This window comes from Antedon mediterranea, chromosome 5 (assembly GCF_964355755.1).
Source record: "Antedon mediterranea chromosome 5, ecAntMedi1.1, whole genome shotgun sequence".
NCBI classification, from domain to species: domain Eukaryota; kingdom Metazoa; phylum Echinodermata; class Crinoidea; order Comatulida; family Antedonidae; genus Antedon; species Antedon mediterranea.
The window spans coordinates 29,366,938-29,386,802 of NC_092674.1; the positions used below are offsets into that span (position 1 = coordinate 29,366,938).

The following is a 19,865-nucleotide window of genomic DNA, read 5'->3' on the forward strand; positions in this document are numbered from 1 at the left end:
GATTTGTTATTCTAATAGTAATATATATATTTCTTAATTTTGTTCAGACTTCATCAATGCAAGTCTCAACATGCAACCTCCACAGCGAGGCAGTTGAAGCTGGTCTGTCTTGTCACATGGACTTAGTTGAAGTTAAATTGTTCATGGCTCAAACAGAAACCAACAAACCATTGCTTCAGGTTGGAGAATTAAAGCTAGGCCCAGTGAATCTAGATTCAGCTGACCTCTCTACCGGTCTTAGCAACTGCAAAGCTCAGCAAAGTTTTCTGAGGCTGCATGACAAGCGCTCTCGTCGGCTTTGGTTTCTCTGGCCGCCACTTAGTTTAAATTTCCATGCAAGTTGTGGTTGTCTGGGAGGTTGTACTTTCTTTGGAAATGGGAAGAGTAATAAGTTTCTTTTACACGGAAAAAAGTATGCATCAAATCCGTCTAATAAAGAATGTCTTGCTTATGGTCAGAGTCTTTTACGAAATGAAGAAAATGTCTTACAGAGCAACGGAAGCAGAGGTGAATCTCCAACTAAAGATTTCTTCTTCACTCAGGGCTTTCTAAGTCCGGGATCTACCCCATGTAGTCCATTTTCTGGGTTGTCAACAGAACCAGTTGTCATAGAAGATGACCAAAGCAGCTGTCAGAGCTCCGAAAAAACTATACGACCAGAAACAATTGGCAGTGATCGGACAAGTATAAGATCAGATGGCACTGATGTCCAACAATCAAATATCGGATTGGTTGGAAGTTCTTCTAGCCTACCAACTACCTCAATGCCACTTCCAAAGTACCAACACACACGGCATCACAGTGATTTTGTAATGAGAAAAACAATGGATGTACAGAAACTGGAATCACCATCAGAGGTTGATGAAACGGATATGCCGTTGCTAGAAAACCAAACAATCTGGTCACAGTCATCCACAAGTCTGAGTGAGTACTACTCAGCTGATGAAGATGCTCATTCTTCATCAAGTTTGATCAGAGAAAATGGACAGCAATTGGTTGATCAAATACTTGCGTATGAATTTGATGTTTCTTTATCTGCTGAAGAAGGCTCGAAAAGAAACACCGTTATTCACAAACCACAACAAGAGGTCGAATCAAACGTTTCATCCGGATCTTTTAAATCAGCAGCATCTGTCACTAACACAATAGCAGAAGATGTCAATGACCAACCAAATGTCATTGACCTTCACGAGCAAGCTTCTGTAATGGCAGCATACACTCACCATCTTAGCCATGTGAGCTATGAACTCTTATCACCAGTCGCTCCAGGATCCAGTATTGATTCTGCACTGAGTGCTATGCGAACACCAGGTCCTCCTCAACCCACTTTTAATGTTATCCAACATGGCTTCAGTGCTGGTTTTATGCAGTTAAGAGATTCATTATCTGGAGAGCACAGCTTATCCAGCTCTGTGAGTGACATCATATCAGAGCTTTCTGTTTCCACGCCAACATCTACTCCATTGAAATCTTTAGTGGATGAGTTAAACAGTTGCAATAATGTTGAAGGTGCATTTTTTTGTTACTTATCTCTGTTTTTATAATTCATTCATTTATTGTAACCTGTTATTATAACTAATTAAACATAGAAATTGAAGAAAAAAAATTAAAAATCTAAGACAGTATATTAAGCAATTTTTATTTTAACTTTTTTTGGTTTTAAAGATGTAACCTCAGAAACCAGTGCCACCACCACAAACCAAGGTAACCGTGTAATCATCCGAGTTGGCGGTCCTCTGGAGGTGTTCTTGTCGCCTCTGATGCTACCTGCCATGCAAAAGTAAGGAAGCTGCCTTTGGGCATAACATTGTTTATTGGAAGAGGATGTCTTGAATGATTCAGTACTAGATTCTTGTTCATCCTATATTGTTTTATAGTTAATAATAATAAAATATCTATATCCTTCTGTACTTGTGTACAAACATTTATAATTTCTATTTTCAATAGCTTATAAATATTAATATCTCTATTCTCCAGACTGGTAGCTGTGTTGTTGCCCATTGTCAGTAATCTGAGCCCACCGCTGGTACTGGATCACTTGCATTCCTCATGTTTAGATCAGGTAGAAAAGACTGTTGACAAATCAAAGGAAGAAACGGACGCCTCTAATACACAACTGACGGTGAATCTTAAGCAGGTAGGTGGCATTGTCACAAACCTCTCAAATGTCATGATAATCGTGGGAGATTCTTGATATTTTAATTGATCTCCCACAACAGGTGCAATTTAGCTAGATTGTTTTTGATATACTAAAATGCATCCCGATATTCTGTGTCAGTTGGGACCTTTATTGGCATAAATTATTTTAATTTTCTTTTTAATTGATACATGTTTATGGCTTGTCATATTGTATTTTTGTGTCAGTTTCGGCTGTATGGACAACCCTTATTGAAAAAAATAAATACAAATAGAGTAATGCACAACAACTATTGTTAAAAGCAATCTAAAGAAGATGCCTGGTAGATTATTCTATGATTTTGCTAATATATGGCACTATGTTTTTAGGTGAATGTCTGTTTACTGCAAGTTGGTTCCTGGTTCAAACCAGGAGACGTTGCGGTCCCTGTTCCAGTCCACTCTCTCTTAGCCCTCTGTGGATACAATTTCAATGTTGGTCTAACAACCGGCAGTGGTCTCATAGGACAACTGAGCGCACAGAAGCTTCATGCACAACTTAGATTACTGCCAGTAGGATCAAGAAAGGAAGATAGTGGAAGTGGTGTGACATCAATCCCTGACACACACTCTAAGGTCATGTTCTTCTGTAAACGAGATCAAGACCAACGGGAGTATGGCTGGATTATGGCAGAATTAGGCCTGGAAAACCTGAATATCAAGGGAGGACTACCAGAAAAGAAAGTTGTGAAGAAAGAGAAAATTGAGGTTACTCCCGTTCCTAATAGATCTAGTAATTCAAGCACTCCAGATGTGACCCAAGATGAGCAGTTGTCATTGGTTACAGTCAGTTTTGGAGGCATCTGGACTGGAGTTCCAGCTCCAAAGAAGACTGTGGCAGTTGAAGACATGGACAAACTGTAAGGATTCATTGCTTATGACACGATACATTGTAATTGCATTACACATGTTTGTTGTTTTTACAGTATTATTATTGTAATCAGTGGAAATGATAAAGAGGTCATTCAACTGCTTTTTTCTTTCTTTTGATATAAATGTAATCTTTATATCTGCATATTGTTATTTATTTATATCATAATGATTATCATTTGTTTTATATTGAAACTTGTGAAATGAAATAATGTATGTAATAGGTCAATCTAGTTTTTTTTCTAGTTTTTTTGATATGTATTGTATTTCTTATAGATTCCTAGCCAACTTATTGAATACAGCTACCCCAGCACTTGATGCCTGGTTAATACCAGCAGATCACATTAGTAGCACTTGGAAAGGTATAACTACAAGCTTTCACACCAGGAAGTGTGCCATCCTTGTGTCACTTATGACAATGGCTCATGAAAATGAAGAATGGAAAAAGAGAAATGAGGTAACCACCATCACTCATCACAAATCACTCTGTCAAAATTGTTTGATGTATTTATTAATAACAAGTCTCTGAATTTGTAACGATGTACTGTATAACGTTGTATGAAAACTGTATGGGCTACCCTGTGTAAAGAAATGTATGATAATAATAATTATCACATTCTTTAATTTTCTTTTTTCCCTCAGAAATCATACCCTCACTTAAGCAAGCGTTCTCACACCATCCAGGAGGACTTATCTTGTCAGCTTCTTGTTCTATTGCTCCGCTACATTCAGTCTTCAAGAATAGACTTAGACGATCTGCTAAAACCTCAAGTACTTCCGGCAGCCACCACTTTGGATAAAGGAGTACATGTTCTACTTCGTCAGTGGAGAATGAACCTCTCGCTTGTGAATCCAATGGCAGCCACACGTTGGCAGGTTCTAGCAATGGGTCCAACCAATACCGACACAATGGATACTGATCCACAATTTCTTGACAACCTGACAAATGATGGTGTGCTCACTGAAGGTGATGGCACACAAGAGCATTATGATGAAGCAAGTTCTCTTGCTCAATCTTACCAATATACTCAAATGAAGGGATCACAATTGGATCTGTATCAGGAATTTGCAGAACCGCGACCTAGTAAAAGTGCTAATGTCTGGCAATCAGATTCATACGCCAAAGTGCGATCACAGACAGACGGAAGCACAGCAACTGATAATTCTTACCACTCTACAGATCCTTATAATCAGAGAAGTAGAGTGTTAGAAGAGAGAAAAGCCGCAGCATCATCACCCACCAGTACATCACCACTAGATTCAGGAATGAACCATGGTGACATTGAATTAGGATCTCTTAATAGACCAGATCAAGTGACCATGCGACCAAAACTGAAATCTAAATTAGCAGTCACCCCAACGGCTCCAATGATTGGTGAAGCAGACACGATGTTTTACCCTCTGTTGGACAACCTTGGCGTTCCTGGAGAACAACAGCTTGGCCAGCCAACAACAGTTTTGCAAAACCTTGGAGCGGTTTCTGTCGTTCTAGAGGTAAATTCAGCACGTGTGTATGTCATTGATGACAAGCCTAGGAAGGCAACCTCCAGGAAGAAGTCAAGACACAGCAAAGCTATGAATTATCAAAAAATGGAAGGAGAAATTCTTGTACTGGACTGCCAGAAGTTTAGAGTTGATGCGATGGGAAAGTTGACATCTAAAGAAAATAACAAAAATCAACAGACAACCGACGAAGAGAAACAAAACCAGGAAAAACTCATCGACATCCAGTTAGCTGCCAGACTTGGGAAAATTCAACTCTTAGTGAATATGCCACTGTTAAGATTCATTGTACATTTGGTTTCAATGGTTAATAACTTCAAAAGCACAAGAACAAACCTTAAGCTTGCGCGGTACACAAGCAATGCTCCTGTTGACACGACAGAGATGCTTTTGAGAGGAGAGTCAACTGAACTTGATGAAACTGATGATGTCTTTGGTAGTCGATACTGGGAAGCTGATAGTGACACTGAACCACGATGTTGGCAGACAATGTATCACTTAATTGACCTTTATTCTGGGATGTCTGACCAAATGGTCAGAGGTCATCTGACTATTAATCCTCTTTTTAATATTGAGAATGAAGATGTTCAGACTAGTGAGGACGATGAAGTAGACTCTCCGATGCAGACTCCGTAAGTTTGGTTAAACCATCTTTCGAATTGTCATAGTCTTGGTTCTAGATTGCAATTTGGTTTAATATTATTCTATAAATACTAGAGTTTGAAATTTCTGGTGGTGCCATAAAAAGAAACAATAATTGGCGGCAAGTCTAAAAATGTGTATGTGTTTGGAAAAATGAAATAATCAGGTTAATTTTAAACATTTTCATTGTGTTAAGCAGAACAAATAGAGCAATACATATTGGTTAATGTTGAAACTTTCTTTATTTCCTTCTGATTTATTTGCAGAAAAGACGAAGAGGAGGAAGAAGAAGAGCTACCTGGATACTATTCAATGTTTGTGAATCATGTGATTCTGACAACTACAGCAGTCATTGACAATGTCTACCTTCAGGCCAAACTAGGAGGACTACAGCTTGAGAGTGAAATCATTAAACTCTATGGCAGCGTTACGCATGAACGGGAACAAAGACCACAATCGGGTAATATAATTAGATTAGGATTATATCAAGGTTTACAACTACGTAAAGAGTTATATATATATATATATATACCAAGCCATGTTCCATCAGGTAGCTGCATAGGCACCCTCCTATTTCAAAATACTGTAACAGCTGCTAAGCTACTGTGCTACTCGAGGGTTACACTGGCTCGTGTCATAAGGATTTAGTTCCCTTTTGTGTTTCCTGCCACCTACTTTGTAGTTTGTTTTTTTTTGTTTGTGGTTTTTCTTATGATTGGCAATCAAGTATAAGAGCTATCCAATATTGTTTTTGGTACTGTTTCTGCCGGTAAGGGTGATCGGAGAAGCTTAGAACATTTAACTATACTTTGAAATGTTTGTTATAGGTCAGTTGCTAATGACAAATGTACAGAAGGTGTCAAGCACAGCTCACTTTGATTTATTGAACATTCACCTTCTGGAAAGAAGCAGTCGCATTCGACAGTGAGTTGCAAAATGATTAAGATCCTAGAAAATAATTCTTCGTTTAGGTTCTTCTAAATGTATTAATCATTTCTGCTGTTGGCAGTACAACTATAATAGGATGAGAAAGTTTTAGCTTTAGTTCCAGCTTTCATATATGTTGCACTGGAACATTGTGGAACACTATTAACTCTGTTATTAATGATGCTAAATTAATTTAAAATAAATAGTGCTCTTTTAATGGATTTAAAACATATTTATACAATACAGTAAGTAATTGATTGATCAAGTACTTCTGATTATTATATTTTTTTGATTTAGGGTTTTTATTTTGTCTTTCCATTTTCATTACTATTTCTATTGATTTTGTTTCATGTTCTCTTTTCTTCTTGTGTTCCTAGAGTCGTATTGGCCACGAGTCTCAACAAGTCTCACATGCTACTGACCGATGATGATGACCATTTGATTGGTACCATTATGTTGGGAGAGTTTAACATGGAACTTCCTCAAAACCCTGCTACACTTCATGAGATGGCTACCAGAAGCAGTCGACGTCTGACAGACCAAGCTACTGAACTTAGTAGACCACTTAAAAATTTCAGATCTGAAGAAACACTGTCACAAGTACATATTGACGAGACTGATGGTGCAGGTATGACAATTCAGAAGAAGCCAGTCAAAATGAACCTGATACTAAAAGGTATCTGCATGCAGGCTATGTTGCTACCATCACTCAGAGCACAGTACAAGGTAAGGCTCATTAAAGAGAGTTCACAGGTCAGATTAGTTTTAAACTGGGAGTACATTGGAGTAGGCCCTCTAGCTAATCTATAGAAGCTCATTGGAGTAAATAAACAGTTATGTTACGGTTCTTCTGTTTTTAAGATCCTGTATTTAATATTTAAAATGTTAAAAAATTAAAATATGTTTTCTTTCTCCACAGCTAAAGGATGCAACTGGAAATATGAATATGCATGAGGAGTGTCACATGACAGTACACATGCCAAATCATGCCATATCATTTATATCACAGGTAAGCCCATGTCATTCACAGGTAAGCCCATGTCATTTATCTAACTAATTTAGGAGCAAAAGTTGATTGATTGTCATCCTTGCCTTTTCTCTTCTGGCCGAGTGTCCCTCTTTCTTTTTGTCATTATTGTCTTTTCTTACATTATTGTATAATTATATTATCAAAATCGTTTGCACTGAACAGTATTATATTTGTTAATCAGGTGTAAACCATTGACTAGCGAAAGCTATTTGTTTATACCGTTTTGCCTTTGCTGAATAAAGAATTATGATTATTATCTCCTATAATCTATCTCTTTTTTTCTCCACTGTGCGCCTTTCATAATGTTTTTCATACATCTTGTAATTTTGATTGGTCCTCTTATGTTAACACCACCTAGAACCAACCTTAAATCCATGCCTAAAAGCTTCTTTGCTCAGGCTCCAGACATCTGGAACCAACTTCCATCTGTTACACTCTATATCCTTTTCAATTCAAATCCTGAAAACTCACCTATTTCAAAAGCTATTCATTTCATATTGCACTGTGAGACTCCGATAAAGAGCGCTTTATAAATGTTAGATATTATTATTATTGACAGGTTGAGGCAGCAGAAGAAAGTCTGTCTTCCGCAAGTATTGACTTGCCAACCATTGAGTTTCTTGCTGACATGAACCGGAGACAAGACACGGCAGAGGATGTATGGCAGTCAGGTAAATTCTGCCTGATTGCTAGTGTCAACATCGGCAGCTTTAACCATACCATTTCAACTGATCTTCTTAACCATCTGGTCTTTGTTCAGAAAGTTTTTATTAAGGTTAGTGGTGGTAGTTGCACATTAATTCTCACTAGGCCATCCATGTAGCCAACATCAATGTACATGAGCCACAAATTTGTCATGGCCTAGTGTTGTGGTAATGCATTGTGTGTAATGGGGTTAGAAGCTCTACAGAATGTCCTGTTAATATAAAAGTTTTCTGAATAAGTGTTGGCAATTGCATTAAAACATACATTGTTCCTCATTGGTTTTACTGTAATGTGTCCCCTCTGTTCTATGGAATACAATGTTGGTATATTGATAATTTGTTTTAAATAATGTTTTATTTTTTCTTAGGAGGTGAATGAAATAATGCAGAAGTTAGTAGGAGATGACAATACAGCATCCAGCCAAGAGTCATTGGTTATTCCTAAGAAAACATCCCTGCTGCCTTTCACATTGACCCTCAAACAGCAAGTAAGCCTGTTAATTGAAATATGCATTAAACATTGAAGATTTCTCTTAGCCTGGTTGCACATTGTTCATCTTAAAGCTTGGTTCCCACTAGGACTCAACGTAAGCAATTTGACCAAAGACAATCCATGGATTATTTTGAACTATCAGTGTCATTGGTCAACTCGCTTGCGTTGCTCTTGAATCCTAGTGGGAATCCAGCTTAATACTGTAGTCTATTGCATGAGATCCCTACCTGTATAAACTCTACATAACTAGGTCACTAACCCTTTACCAGGTGCCACGCCAACCGAGGCCTCAACCTCAGCCACATTCTCAGTGGCGTAACGCAGAGTCCTGAGGCCCTGGTTTAGGAAACCTAAGTGGCCCTCCAAGTTTCAACGCTGCCTTTTTCTTCCTGTTTTTTCCTCTGGGCACTGCTCTTGGGCCCTTGGGTTTAGCCAGTGAGCGCTCATAGCTGTTATGCCACTGCACATTCTTCTTCTATCCCTGCCATTGTTTCTCACTATTGTTTACATGTAATTTCTTTAGGGCATACAAGTTACAGCCCAGACCCCGTCCACCAGTGCTGTCCAGTTTGAAACTAATGCCATCCAATTTGAAGTGACCAATCAACTGCCTCCAACAACTGATTCACAGAACACTGAAAGTAAAGCATTTATTAATTATTTTAAATTTAAATTAATCATGAATACATTTTTATCAAATCCAGTCTTCACCTAATAAGTTTATGTAAACAGTTTTATGATAAATTTAAGATTAAATTGATTAATTTATTACATGGACCACACATCTTTTGTTATCATTTATATCATTTTTAAATTACATTATTTGAAATATCATAATATGAGTATAGTCCCAAGAAGCTATGGATAGGAAATTTGGTGAAAATTACTTGCAAATTTTCTTTCTAAATTTGTCCTAAATTAGTGGATGAGATTGTACTTGAACATGGGGTTACGCTATACTCCATTACATTATTTGTAATATCATATTATGAGTTTAGTTCGAGGAGGCCTGGATACGAAATTTGGTAAAAATTTATCCTAAGTTAGTGGATAAAATTATACTCTGTCACATACAATACATATTTTGTTGAGAAAATATGATATTATATAAAATTGTTTGATTAATTGACTACTTCATTCATTATTTATTTCCCAGATGTTGATACGAATCAGATTTTCCTCAAGACCAACATTGAGCTAACATTATCAGTTGGAGACATGATTCGAAATCCTCTATTTGAGGAAGCTCAGCCTGAGTTCACTCAGTTGGCCTTCTTCAAGACCAACATCAATATTATCAATACACCAGAGTCATCGGGCACAAGTAATAACGGTGTTATTTTGGTCACGCTTCAGCGACCTGTATTCTTTATGCCTCCACAAGCTGTTGATAAAGGTACTTTTTTGACAGATTGTTTTTTAATTCCAATTAGCGACCCTAAATTTTCATGCGGTTCACATGACTATACTTCTGGAAATCATTAGTATTAAAATAGTAAAGGTAATACTATTGTTTTGTTGATGACAAAATACATTATTGTATTTTTTTTTTCCAGCTGTATTAGTATGGCTAAACTACAAGAATGCATATGATCATTGGCATGAGCAGCGTCAGGCTCTAAGCAAGGAGGTCTGGTTGGCTACTCAGCAGGTCATGTCTCGTCTGCCTAAGCCCCATATACCAGTGCCAGCAGCACCTACAGCGGCATCTACTGGTGTGTTTTTGCAAGTCTCTGTGCAGAATCTAGGATTATGTGTGCCAACAACTTTGATACAAAGAGGGGTTAGTACTGATTCTTATTTTGACTATTGCACTTACTGTATATTCTCAAATAGTACAGTCTGGTCCTCTCAATTTTTCAAAAAGCTTTTGACATGCATTCTTGAAGACAATAATGGAACACATTTCACACGCTTTCTAAAGCGTGGTTCCCACTAGCGACGCAACACAAGGACGTAACGCAACACAAGTGAATTGACCAATCACAAGCGATGGCTTATTCGCTTGTGATTGCTAACTGTCTATAACTTCGCTTGTCATTGGTTAAAACGCTTACGTTGCGTTTACGTCCTTGCGTTACGTTCTAGTTGGAACCAAGCTTAACAATAGAACTATAACTAATAAGTAACAGATTAAAAGACAACATAAAGAATTAAGATATTAGTGTGTAACATGTGTTGTCTAAAAAAAAGTAATTCATATATATTTATTATATTGATATAATTTTATTGTTGTTTTCAGAATGAAAGTCATACAAGCGTATCGCAGGAGCCTGAATCACAACAAGCATTAGTCTTAACACTTGACGACTCTCTCATCTCGGCTCACTACTGCGGCGCCCTCGTCAGCGAGGGCCAGTTCAGTAATTTCTGTCTACGCTTTGCTGATGACTTTGGGATGTCACTAGATGACTGGAAGAAACAAGAACTGGAGATTGCAAACTCTTGTAAGAGAAAAAATAAAATCTTAATTTTCCTATGTCATTTCATACTGTCTGAGTGTTGTTGCACTTTAAAAATTTGCATGAAATCTACAAAAAAAAATGGTCACTGTAAGAAAATATAACTGTAAAAACAACACACCTATCTAGTACTGTACATAATGGTCGGCTAGACCTAAAGCGTGGTTCCCACTAGCCCCGCAACACAAGGACGTAACGCAACACAAGTGAATTGACCAATCACAAGCGATGGCTAACTTCGCTTGTCATTGGTTAAAACGCTTGCGTTGCATTTACGTCCTTGCGTTACGTTCTAGTGGGAACCAAGCTTAACCATTAACAAACTTTAAACAACAGTAAACAAAAGCTATACTTTATCAATTGGTGTCATAAAAATACTGAAATAGAATTTCAATAGTTAGAAAGTACTGGGTATGTGTGTATTAACAATGATTAAATGAAGATAAATTGTATTGTATTATTAGGTACTGTCCCAAAAGGAAGTTATAAAGTGTGTAGTAAAACCTTCACATCAGGCCACTCTGGTAAGTAATATTATAAATTCGTTGTTAAGCTCTGTCTACACTATCAAACTAGTTTGAAGAAAAAAGTGCGATGTGCCCAAATATAGTAGTGATATGACATCATCACCTTTTTTTGTCACAAAGTTTGATAGTATAGACAGAGTTTTAAGTTTTTTTGGAAGAATTTAACACAGGTGAATGCATTTATTGCCCACATGTCGTCATGTCCATATATGGGCACATCACATTTTTTTGATAGTGTAGACAGAGCTTTAAAATTGTAACTGTATATGTAGATACATTTTTACTATGGTTTATGGTTTTGAAATTTCTAAACTCAAAATATTTTTACAGCCGTAGGGTCAGCGGGCAAATGGGAGTTGAGCTTCAAATGGGAGATGCAAGGAATGGACATTAAGATCTATCCAAACATTGGTCATCATTTATCAGTATTTAGCAACACAGTGACCGCACTGACCGGTGATCCTGCAGACAGTGACATTGCTGACCTCAGCACTGTCATGAGTGAACCAGAAGAACAAAACGAGAATAAACAGGTAATAACAATTGAACTTTGACCTTTGCCTGACCTAGTAACCCTAGTTAATAGGTTTCTATGCTTTAGACAGATACATTATGAAGGTTTTAAGTAAAATTAATAAGTTTTGTTTTTTAAGTTGCTTAATTTACTTGTTTGGATATTTGTAGGGTTAAGGTGATCGACAAATAATATATTTTAGTTTTTATTTCAATTTATGTCTTTTATTTTTTACTTCAATGTTGATTTTAGTTGTTGTATAACAGATGTTATGTTAAAATGATTTCATGTGCAAAAAGAAAGAACATAAATGTTATACTATTATTCATAAATCTTTTCTATTCTCTATTTTGTTTATTTTTATATACTGTCATTCTTCTCTTAATTAAATATTCATTATTTACCTCATGCATATTCATGTCATATTTCTAACATTGTTTTGATTGGTTCATCTGCATGATTTATATATTAAAAGTAGCAAGAATATATATTCATCATAAACATGACATTTTATAGGGTGGAATAACAGTTCTTGTAACAGCTGCCTTACCTTTAGTACTGTATATTTGTTTCCGTATTTCTACTGCTATCCCTATGTGTTGTGCTTTTACTGTTGTTACTGTTACCCCTGCTGTTCCTCTAGCTTTCCTCTGATAGTGATGATGTTTGTCCTGTGAATGACTCCAATGTTGAACATGTTGAACCTCTCAATTTGAAGGTATAGTCGTTTCTCTTGCTCGTCAATTTCCTCTACTTTTTTTATAGCGTTTCTGTTCCTTGTAAAGTTTTTAAAAAATTCTTAAATTTGCATGTGTCCGTACTACTAATGTTGCTATGCTTGTAAAGTAATGCTTTTCAAATGCTTGTAGAAAAATAAAATAAAACTAACAGTAACAAGCATGAATGTTTGACTCTAAACTAATAATGTTATTTCCAAATAAGGCTATAACAGTCACCTTAAATGTGAATTTTGTCTGTTTTTATTAATGATATATTATTATAATAGAAATTTAATAATTTTAATTGTTAACAATTTCATTTATAAGTAGTATAATACTGTTGCATGTAATAACCAACCAAACCAAATCGTACCAGTTTTATTCTTAAATTCTATAGAACTTAATTATACTATTTTATCTGAGATTTTATTTACAATTGCAACATGCAATAATATAAGCATTTGTTTTATAATGTTATTACGAATGATACAACAATTTATATTTTTTACTATTAATATGAAATTAAATTAAAGGTGGTTTTCCGCAAAGCAAGAGACAAACGCTCGCAGGATGGTAAGGATTCAAAAAGAAGGTCAAAGGAAATCATAGACAAAATGCGTGAACAAGCAAAAATAGTTAATGACTTGCGGTAGGCATTTTCAATTTATTCATTTTTAGAAAGAAAAAATTGTTTATACAGTAGAAAGCATGACTTTCTAAAGTTATGTATATGCAGATTTGTGTTTTAAGTTCAAATTTTAAGCAATATGTTTCATTGTAATTTACAGGAATCTAGGAGCAAAGAGTGGAACAATAAATGAAGAGACAAAACATCTAGAAAAACTTGAAGAAGCGGTGTTTAAAGAATTCCGAAAAGATATGAGGCGCAAACTAAGAAAAGGTGGAGGAACTAAGGTAATTCATAATTTATTGATATTGAGAGTATGAGGCACAAACTAAGAAAAGGTGGAGGAACTAAGGTAATTCATAATTTATTGATACTATGAGGGTATGAGGCGCAAACTAAGAAAAGTTGGAGGAACTAAGGTAATTCATTATTTATTGATACTGAGGGTATGAGGCGCAAACTAAGAAAAGTTGGAGGAACTAAGGTAATTCATAATCTACAATATTAATACTGAGTGTATGAGGAGCAAACTAAGAAATGGTGGAGGAACTAAGGTAATTCATAATTTATTGATACTATGAGGGTATGAGGCGCAAACTAAGAAAAGTTGGAGGAACTAAGGTAATTCATTATTTATTGATACTGAGGGTATGAGGCGCAAACTAAGAAAAGTTGGAGGAACTAAGGTAATTCATAATCTACAATATTAATACTGAGTGTATGAGGAGCAAACTAAGAAATGGTGGTGGAACTAAGTTAATTCATAATTTATTGATACGTTGATTCCCATTATCTATCAATTTGATTTTCTTTCTTTATTAGGGTAATACCTGGAAGGATCATCTGGTGCCTGGTCTAATACCCCTGCCCAGAGGACATGTACAAGGGGAACCCAAATTAAGGAGGCTTCGATCAAAGTAAGTTCACTGTTATAAAATAGTATATTAAAGAATTTTATTAAAATTTAACTAGTCTTCATTCTATTATACAAAATTAATTATTGTTTAGTAATTAACAGCCTAGTGCTATTTCCATAATTACATTGCATTGCAATTTCAGATCTGTAATGTCGCCAACGTCGTACCAAAGACCAAACTTCTTTGCATCACCCATTGAGCTGACACCAAGCAGATCGCACATACCTAGAGTGGTTTTCGACCTACCAACACCAGACAGGGAATCATATTTGGAAACATCATACCCCGATACATCGTACCCACAAACCGAACCACGCCCTCAAAGGCTCAAAAGGCAATCAGTGGTTGATGATTGCTTGAACGTTACTATCGGTGATCCGAGACAAGTCACTAGCGAACTTCTACAGCAGTCGTCACGTTACTTATGGCCGCTTACAAGGAATCGTCACGTTAGTGAGACTACAAGTGATTCAGACGATTCTAGTTCCGATGAATCAGTCATCAATGTGAGCCATCAACCTCCACCAAAGAAGACAACAAAAAGTCAAAGGTCAGTCTGCGATGTAATACCGTTTAATCACAACATATTTTGTTTAATGTTGTAGGTACTATTCCTAGATTTCCATAGTAAAACTTCAACGTAGTACTGCATCATATGTACCATGCTATCCCTTGCCCTCATTGATCATCATCATCAGCCATTATCCATCCACTGCTGGATGAAGGCCTCAAATACCATCTGTCTTTTGTCTTGCTGTACCAATACTGTTGAAGTTCATCTCTCCAACGCTTTCTTTGTCTGCCTCTGCTTCGCTTTCCCTCCATTGGTGTCCACATTGTTAAGGCTACACTCCAACTGTTATCTTCTCTCTAGACACATGACCTGCCCATGTCCACCTTTTTCTTTTCACAGTTTCAAGTATGCCCTCATTGATAACATCATCAAAAGCTATATGCGGCTTAGATTGCATTGATATTAGCTCTTTTAATTGACTTTCTAGTACTGTAAATTCATAATAATTCTATTAAAATTTGATTGGTGAGATGTTTCCCAACTTTGACATACTTATACTGAATACAAAGTACATTCAAAATACAAACAGTTATTCTGAGGTGTTTGTAGACAAACACTCGCATCTTTTGTTTTCTATATAATGTGTAAATTTTTATTCTTTTTAAATGTATTACAATAATTAAAGAAGTAATGAAGAGGGAAGCATAGGAGCCTCACCAAGTCACACTGTGAAACCAGAGCAGACAGTAGACATGGCCCTTGACCTTGTCATAACAACAGACAGTGGATGGTTAGAGATCTTTGCTAAGAACCCCAGACTTGATGAGACTGCTGACGACAGTACTATGTGAGTTGTAATATTTGTATTTATTTTACCATTTATAATTTTAATATGTTTAGAATATCTATAGGTTTAATAATAAATATAAATTACTATTTTCTATATGTATGAATTATCTTCTTTTTTTTTTTAGTTATGTTTAAAAATATTGCTATTTATTTTAACATTTATGATTTTAATAGTTTTAGAATATTTATAGGTTTAATAAATATGCACAAATTGCTATTTTGCTATTTACATTATCTTTTTTTTAACTTTTGTTTTAATTTATTTTTCAATTTTTTTTCTGTTAATGTCTGCTTGCCAGTGTTGGAAACCATCCCAGGTAAGGAATTATATACTTATTTATATATTAGTATTTATTTTACTTTGTTTATTTACTTAAACTAAAACCACACTATGCTGTAAAACAAGGACAGTGTACCTACACATTTGAGAATATCCTAAAGCTCTGCCTACACTATCAAACTTTATCTGACAACAAAGTGTGATGTGCCCATATATGGACACGATGATGTCATCACTACCATATTTGGGCACATCATATTTTTTTTTCACATAAAGTTTGATAGTGTAGATCATGGAGTTATAACTCCATGTGTAGATAGAGCTTAAGATTTTAGTTTTAAATTAAATGCATGATTAACGTTTCAGTGTAAGCAGGAAGACCTCTTTACCTGTTCAGCCCAGTATTTCTGAGAGGCAGCCACTTGCTAGTTACATGTCAATTCCTGGCTTAGGTCAACGCCATCGCTCTCTCACACAAACACAGCAGACTATCAGCACTATGCTGTTTGTACCAGGCATCGATGCAAAGGTAAGTACACAGGGACACCAGTTCTATATTTGAATGGACTAACTAATAAACAAAATTAAGAATAGAACACATTAAAAACATTCGATAATTCTGGTTTCATTTTATAGGACCAAAGAAAGCAGATTAGCTTTATTAAAGGTTTTCTTTTCTTCTTTTCTCAATTTGTTAGGTTATAGGCTAGGTTATTTATTTTATTTCAGCTTATTTATAGAGGGTGACCCTAAACAGAATATGCTGACAATCAAGGGGCCCTTATGATGAGTTATTATAAGTGGCTGTGTGTCACAGTGGCTGTGTGTATACTAGTAAACCAGGGTAACCCTCCACTTTACTAAGCGCATTGAGACTGCGCCGCTATATGAATATATTAACATAACATTGGTTTAAAATCATATTTCACAGGTGAACTACAACTCTCAGCTTGAAGCTGTTGAGAACGAGGATGGTAACGATAAAAAGCCGCAGAAAAAAGCAAGTTTGTACTGCAAGATTATGTTCCAGGCTGCTCCTAAAGTTAGTAATGGTTATATTATATTAAATTTATTCAGTTAAGCTAAAGTCTATCTATGTTGTTTATTCATTACGCTTTGTCTACACTATCAAACTTTATGTGAAAAAAAATGTGATGCACCCATATATGGACATTATGATGTCATATCACTATCATATTTGGACACATTACACTTTTTGTTTGTCAAACTAGTTTGATAGTGTAGACAGAGCTTAAGGTATACAGAAAAATATTCTCTAATTGGAAGTATTCTGTCGTTTTACACTTTGATTGATTGATTGATTGAATATATATTTATACTGGGTAACCTCTTCAGTCAAAGAATGATCTCCTAGAGGGCCCAGTTGGTGATCAGTGGCTGTGATGTACTAATACACCGGGGTAACCCCCTACTCGTCTCGAAAGATGTACTAGGTTCTTTAAAGTGCACACGAGCTAGATGTGTACACTGGACCTACGGTTTATAGTCCTTATCCGAGAAGACTCGTTCTACCACCAGAACCATGGAGTGAGTGAGCCTCGAACCCCTGCCGATGTTATGGCTATGTAATTACGGTTCCACTGTCTTAACCGCTCAGCCACTCACTCACTAACTCATGGTGTCTTTTGGTTCTATTGTTTATTAGTCTTCTAATAATACAAAGAATATCATTAAACTTTTAAAACCTGTTGAACAGTGACAGTTATTAATATTAATTCAATTCTTGTACACAAGTAAATGCAATACATGCTTTTTTAGGAAATTGTTCTCAGTCCAATACTGCTAGATTTTATTGAGAAAACTTTGGAGGAAGTTTACCAACAAGCACCAAAGCCTAGTGGATCTTTTGGTTGGTACCTTTGTTCACTTTGTTATGTTTTTGTATTGTATTGTGACATGGCATAGCATTATATGTTTCTGTATCATAGGCAAAATCTATACAGTGTCACATATGTATTACTGTATTATGTTAGGGTTATAGTATAGTGTCACATGTGATACATATCATTACTGTATCACAATCACAGCCTATGATACTGTATGGCTCATAGTACCAAGAATCAGCTATTCTTGTATACAGTATTTCTTTTTTTTTTTTTACTATTGAGAATATTAAATAAATGACCAAATATATTAATTGATTTTAGATGAGAGTGTAAACAGCGGCGTAGAAATTGAACCCTCAAACACATCACTAGTGTCTTCATCAACATCTGGTTACAGCACGTTCCCTGTTGAGGTTGTCGTCTATCTCTGCATAAAGCCTTCCACCATTCGATTTAGTTGCTTACCCATATCCCGTGTTCAGTGCCTTTTGCAGCTACCGTCAGTCGAGCTCGCTTTCTCCTCGTCGCGTCATGTTGCATCTATAAAAGAAGCTGAAGATATGACTGCAGGTGATTTGGCTATTGATTTTTTGTTCAATTTTATTCTGTTTATTAGTTCAAATATCATCGGCACAATATGAAAAGGCCTAATGTTATATTATAGGCATCAGTAAAATAAAGGTAAACTTAATACAGAAAGTTTGAGAATCCCTTAAAGTAGGCTGCCCAACTTGAATTACAATAACACAGCGAACAAAATAGAAAACCTTCTGTTGTATGTCATAAAGTGTTCTGTACATCTATTATATTTGCACAGACATCAAGGCAATATTTGTCTTAAGCTCTGTGTACACTATCAACTTTATGTGGCAACAAAATGTAATGTGTCTATATATGGACATGATGACATCATATCACTACAGTACCATATTTTGGCATATCACTACCATATTTGGGCATATCACTACCATATTTGGGCAACATACTTTTTTTGTCAAACTAATTTGATAGTGTAGACAAACCTTTTGTAATTTTATCTATTTTTTAGGCCCAGATGTATCAAGTGTTGGTCCTCAGAGCCGCCCACAATCTGAACTCATTAAAGGAGGTTTGAACGTCTCAGCCTGTCTCTCAGACTTCTCTTTGTTTGTATTTCATCCTTACGGTGGACAACAAAGAGTTGACTCAGCATTTGGTAAGTCATAGATTAAAAATTACACAATTTAGGCTTAACTGAGTCTGTCTCAGGAATATACATACATTTTGTATAGAATAAACTTTGTTTTGCATTGTTACTCATTAAATTGTTGTGATTCTGGGAAAAAATATTTACAGTTAAATATTATAATACTATATTGTTGTGAAAATATTGTGCTCTTTTTGTCAATAGTAAATTTAAACGAGAGAGATATGGAAACCGGCAACAGACGAGATTCATTATCAGTTAAAGTTGAATTTATACGGGTAAACCTGTCTCGTAAACGCCGTGCCTACGTGTTGCCAACATCATCAGATGTTACAGATTCAACTTCTCCAGCAGTTGTTACTGAAAATCTTCGGAGCACGTCACCAGCGCCCTCACATCTAAGCCGCACCTCAACATCTAGTGGATCACCAAGTTCTATTAAGTTTTCTAGTAAGTGCAATACTCGCTGTTCATATTGAAAACAATTTTGAATTGTCGTGTGATGTCATATATTATAATTGCCTATACCTTTCTTTCTATGTCAGTTTTATGCGACATTGGTTCAGCATCCTTGAACTATGACATCCGCAGATTGACGGAAGTTTTGGCATTCCCCAAGGCATGGTACCGCAAGTCAATTGCGCGGCAGTTGTTCTTTGGTAAAGAAAGTACCACGCAATTGCCCACCAAACAACCCTCAGAGTGTGGTAAGTATGTTTGTGTCTACGTATGCTGCTTGTATACTGGAATATAAATATTAATATCAAGAATTTGTAACTGTTATTTTATTAATGCTCCTGCCTTTGGTCCTGAGAGAAAAGAAACTCAAAAAGGTTTCCTTACAAAAAGACATTGTTTGTCACCTTTCTCTCCAACCTAACATTTTTCATTATGCTACATTATGGTATTTAGAAAACTAATCTTAATTTTTTCTTGAACATGCTTAGAATTTAACAGTTCTATTCTAAAGGCCCTATTAATATTTAAAAACACATAAAACAAGAAAAAATATTATTTATAATTATTTTTCTTTTTATAGCAACTTATTCATTAATTATTAGTATCATTGTTTTATATA

At 35.8% G+C, this 19,865-nt stretch overlaps 1 protein-coding gene across 4 annotated transcripts in view; it reads left to right on the forward strand.

Moving 5' to 3' along the window:
* LOC140050314 (bridge-like lipid transfer protein family member 1) overlaps window positions 1–19,865 on the forward strand; it is a 28,007-nt gene that overhangs the window by 1,530 nt on the left and 6,612 nt on the right. For 2 of the 4 annotated variants that reach the window (XM_072095447.1, XM_072095450.1), the window contains exons 4-35: window positions 48–1,509; window positions 1,666–1,780; window positions 1,978–2,137; window positions 2,506–3,035; window positions 3,322–3,502; window positions 3,688–5,180; window positions 5,457–5,650; window positions 6,018–6,114; window positions 6,495–6,843; window positions 7,037–7,126; window positions 7,707–7,922; window positions 8,220–8,339; window positions 8,868–8,985; window positions 9,501–9,740; window positions 9,901–10,127; window positions 10,587–10,791; window positions 11,271–11,330; window positions 11,664–11,866; window positions 12,491–12,565; window positions 13,100–13,215; window positions 13,355–13,481; window positions 14,017–14,111; window positions 14,254–14,661; window positions 15,311–15,472; window positions 15,774–15,791; window positions 16,121–16,283; window positions 16,686–16,796; window positions 17,534–17,624; window positions 17,923–18,171; window positions 18,650–18,796; window positions 18,992–19,237; window positions 19,333–19,494. In XM_072095447.1, the coding sequence (XP_071951548.1) occupies window positions 48–1,509; window positions 1,666–1,780; window positions 1,978–2,137; window positions 2,506–3,035; window positions 3,322–3,502; window positions 3,688–5,180; window positions 5,457–5,650; window positions 6,018–6,114; window positions 6,495–6,843; window positions 7,037–7,126; window positions 7,707–7,922; window positions 8,220–8,339; window positions 8,868–8,985; window positions 9,501–9,740; window positions 9,901–10,127; window positions 10,587–10,791; window positions 11,271–11,330; window positions 11,664–11,866; window positions 12,491–12,565; window positions 13,100–13,215; window positions 13,355–13,481; window positions 14,017–14,111; window positions 14,254–14,661; window positions 15,311–15,472; window positions 15,774–15,791; window positions 16,121–16,283; window positions 16,686–16,796; window positions 17,534–17,624; window positions 17,923–18,171; window positions 18,650–18,796; window positions 18,992–19,237; window positions 19,333–19,494 (8,230 nt within the window). The remainder of the gene's footprint in view (window positions 1–47; window positions 1,510–1,665; window positions 1,781–1,977; window positions 2,138–2,505; window positions 3,036–3,321; window positions 3,503–3,687; window positions 5,181–5,456; window positions 5,651–6,017; window positions 6,115–6,494; window positions 6,844–7,036; window positions 7,127–7,706; window positions 7,923–8,219; window positions 8,340–8,867; window positions 8,986–9,500; window positions 9,741–9,900; window positions 10,128–10,586; window positions 10,792–11,270; window positions 11,331–11,663; window positions 11,867–12,490; window positions 12,566–13,099; window positions 13,216–13,354; window positions 13,482–14,016; window positions 14,112–14,253; window positions 14,662–15,310; window positions 15,473–15,773; window positions 15,792–16,120; window positions 16,284–16,685; window positions 16,797–17,533; window positions 17,625–17,922; window positions 18,172–18,649; window positions 18,797–18,991; window positions 19,238–19,332; window positions 19,495–19,865) is intronic. The other 2 variants (XM_072095448.1, XM_072095449.1) reach the window with 2 other exon arrangements.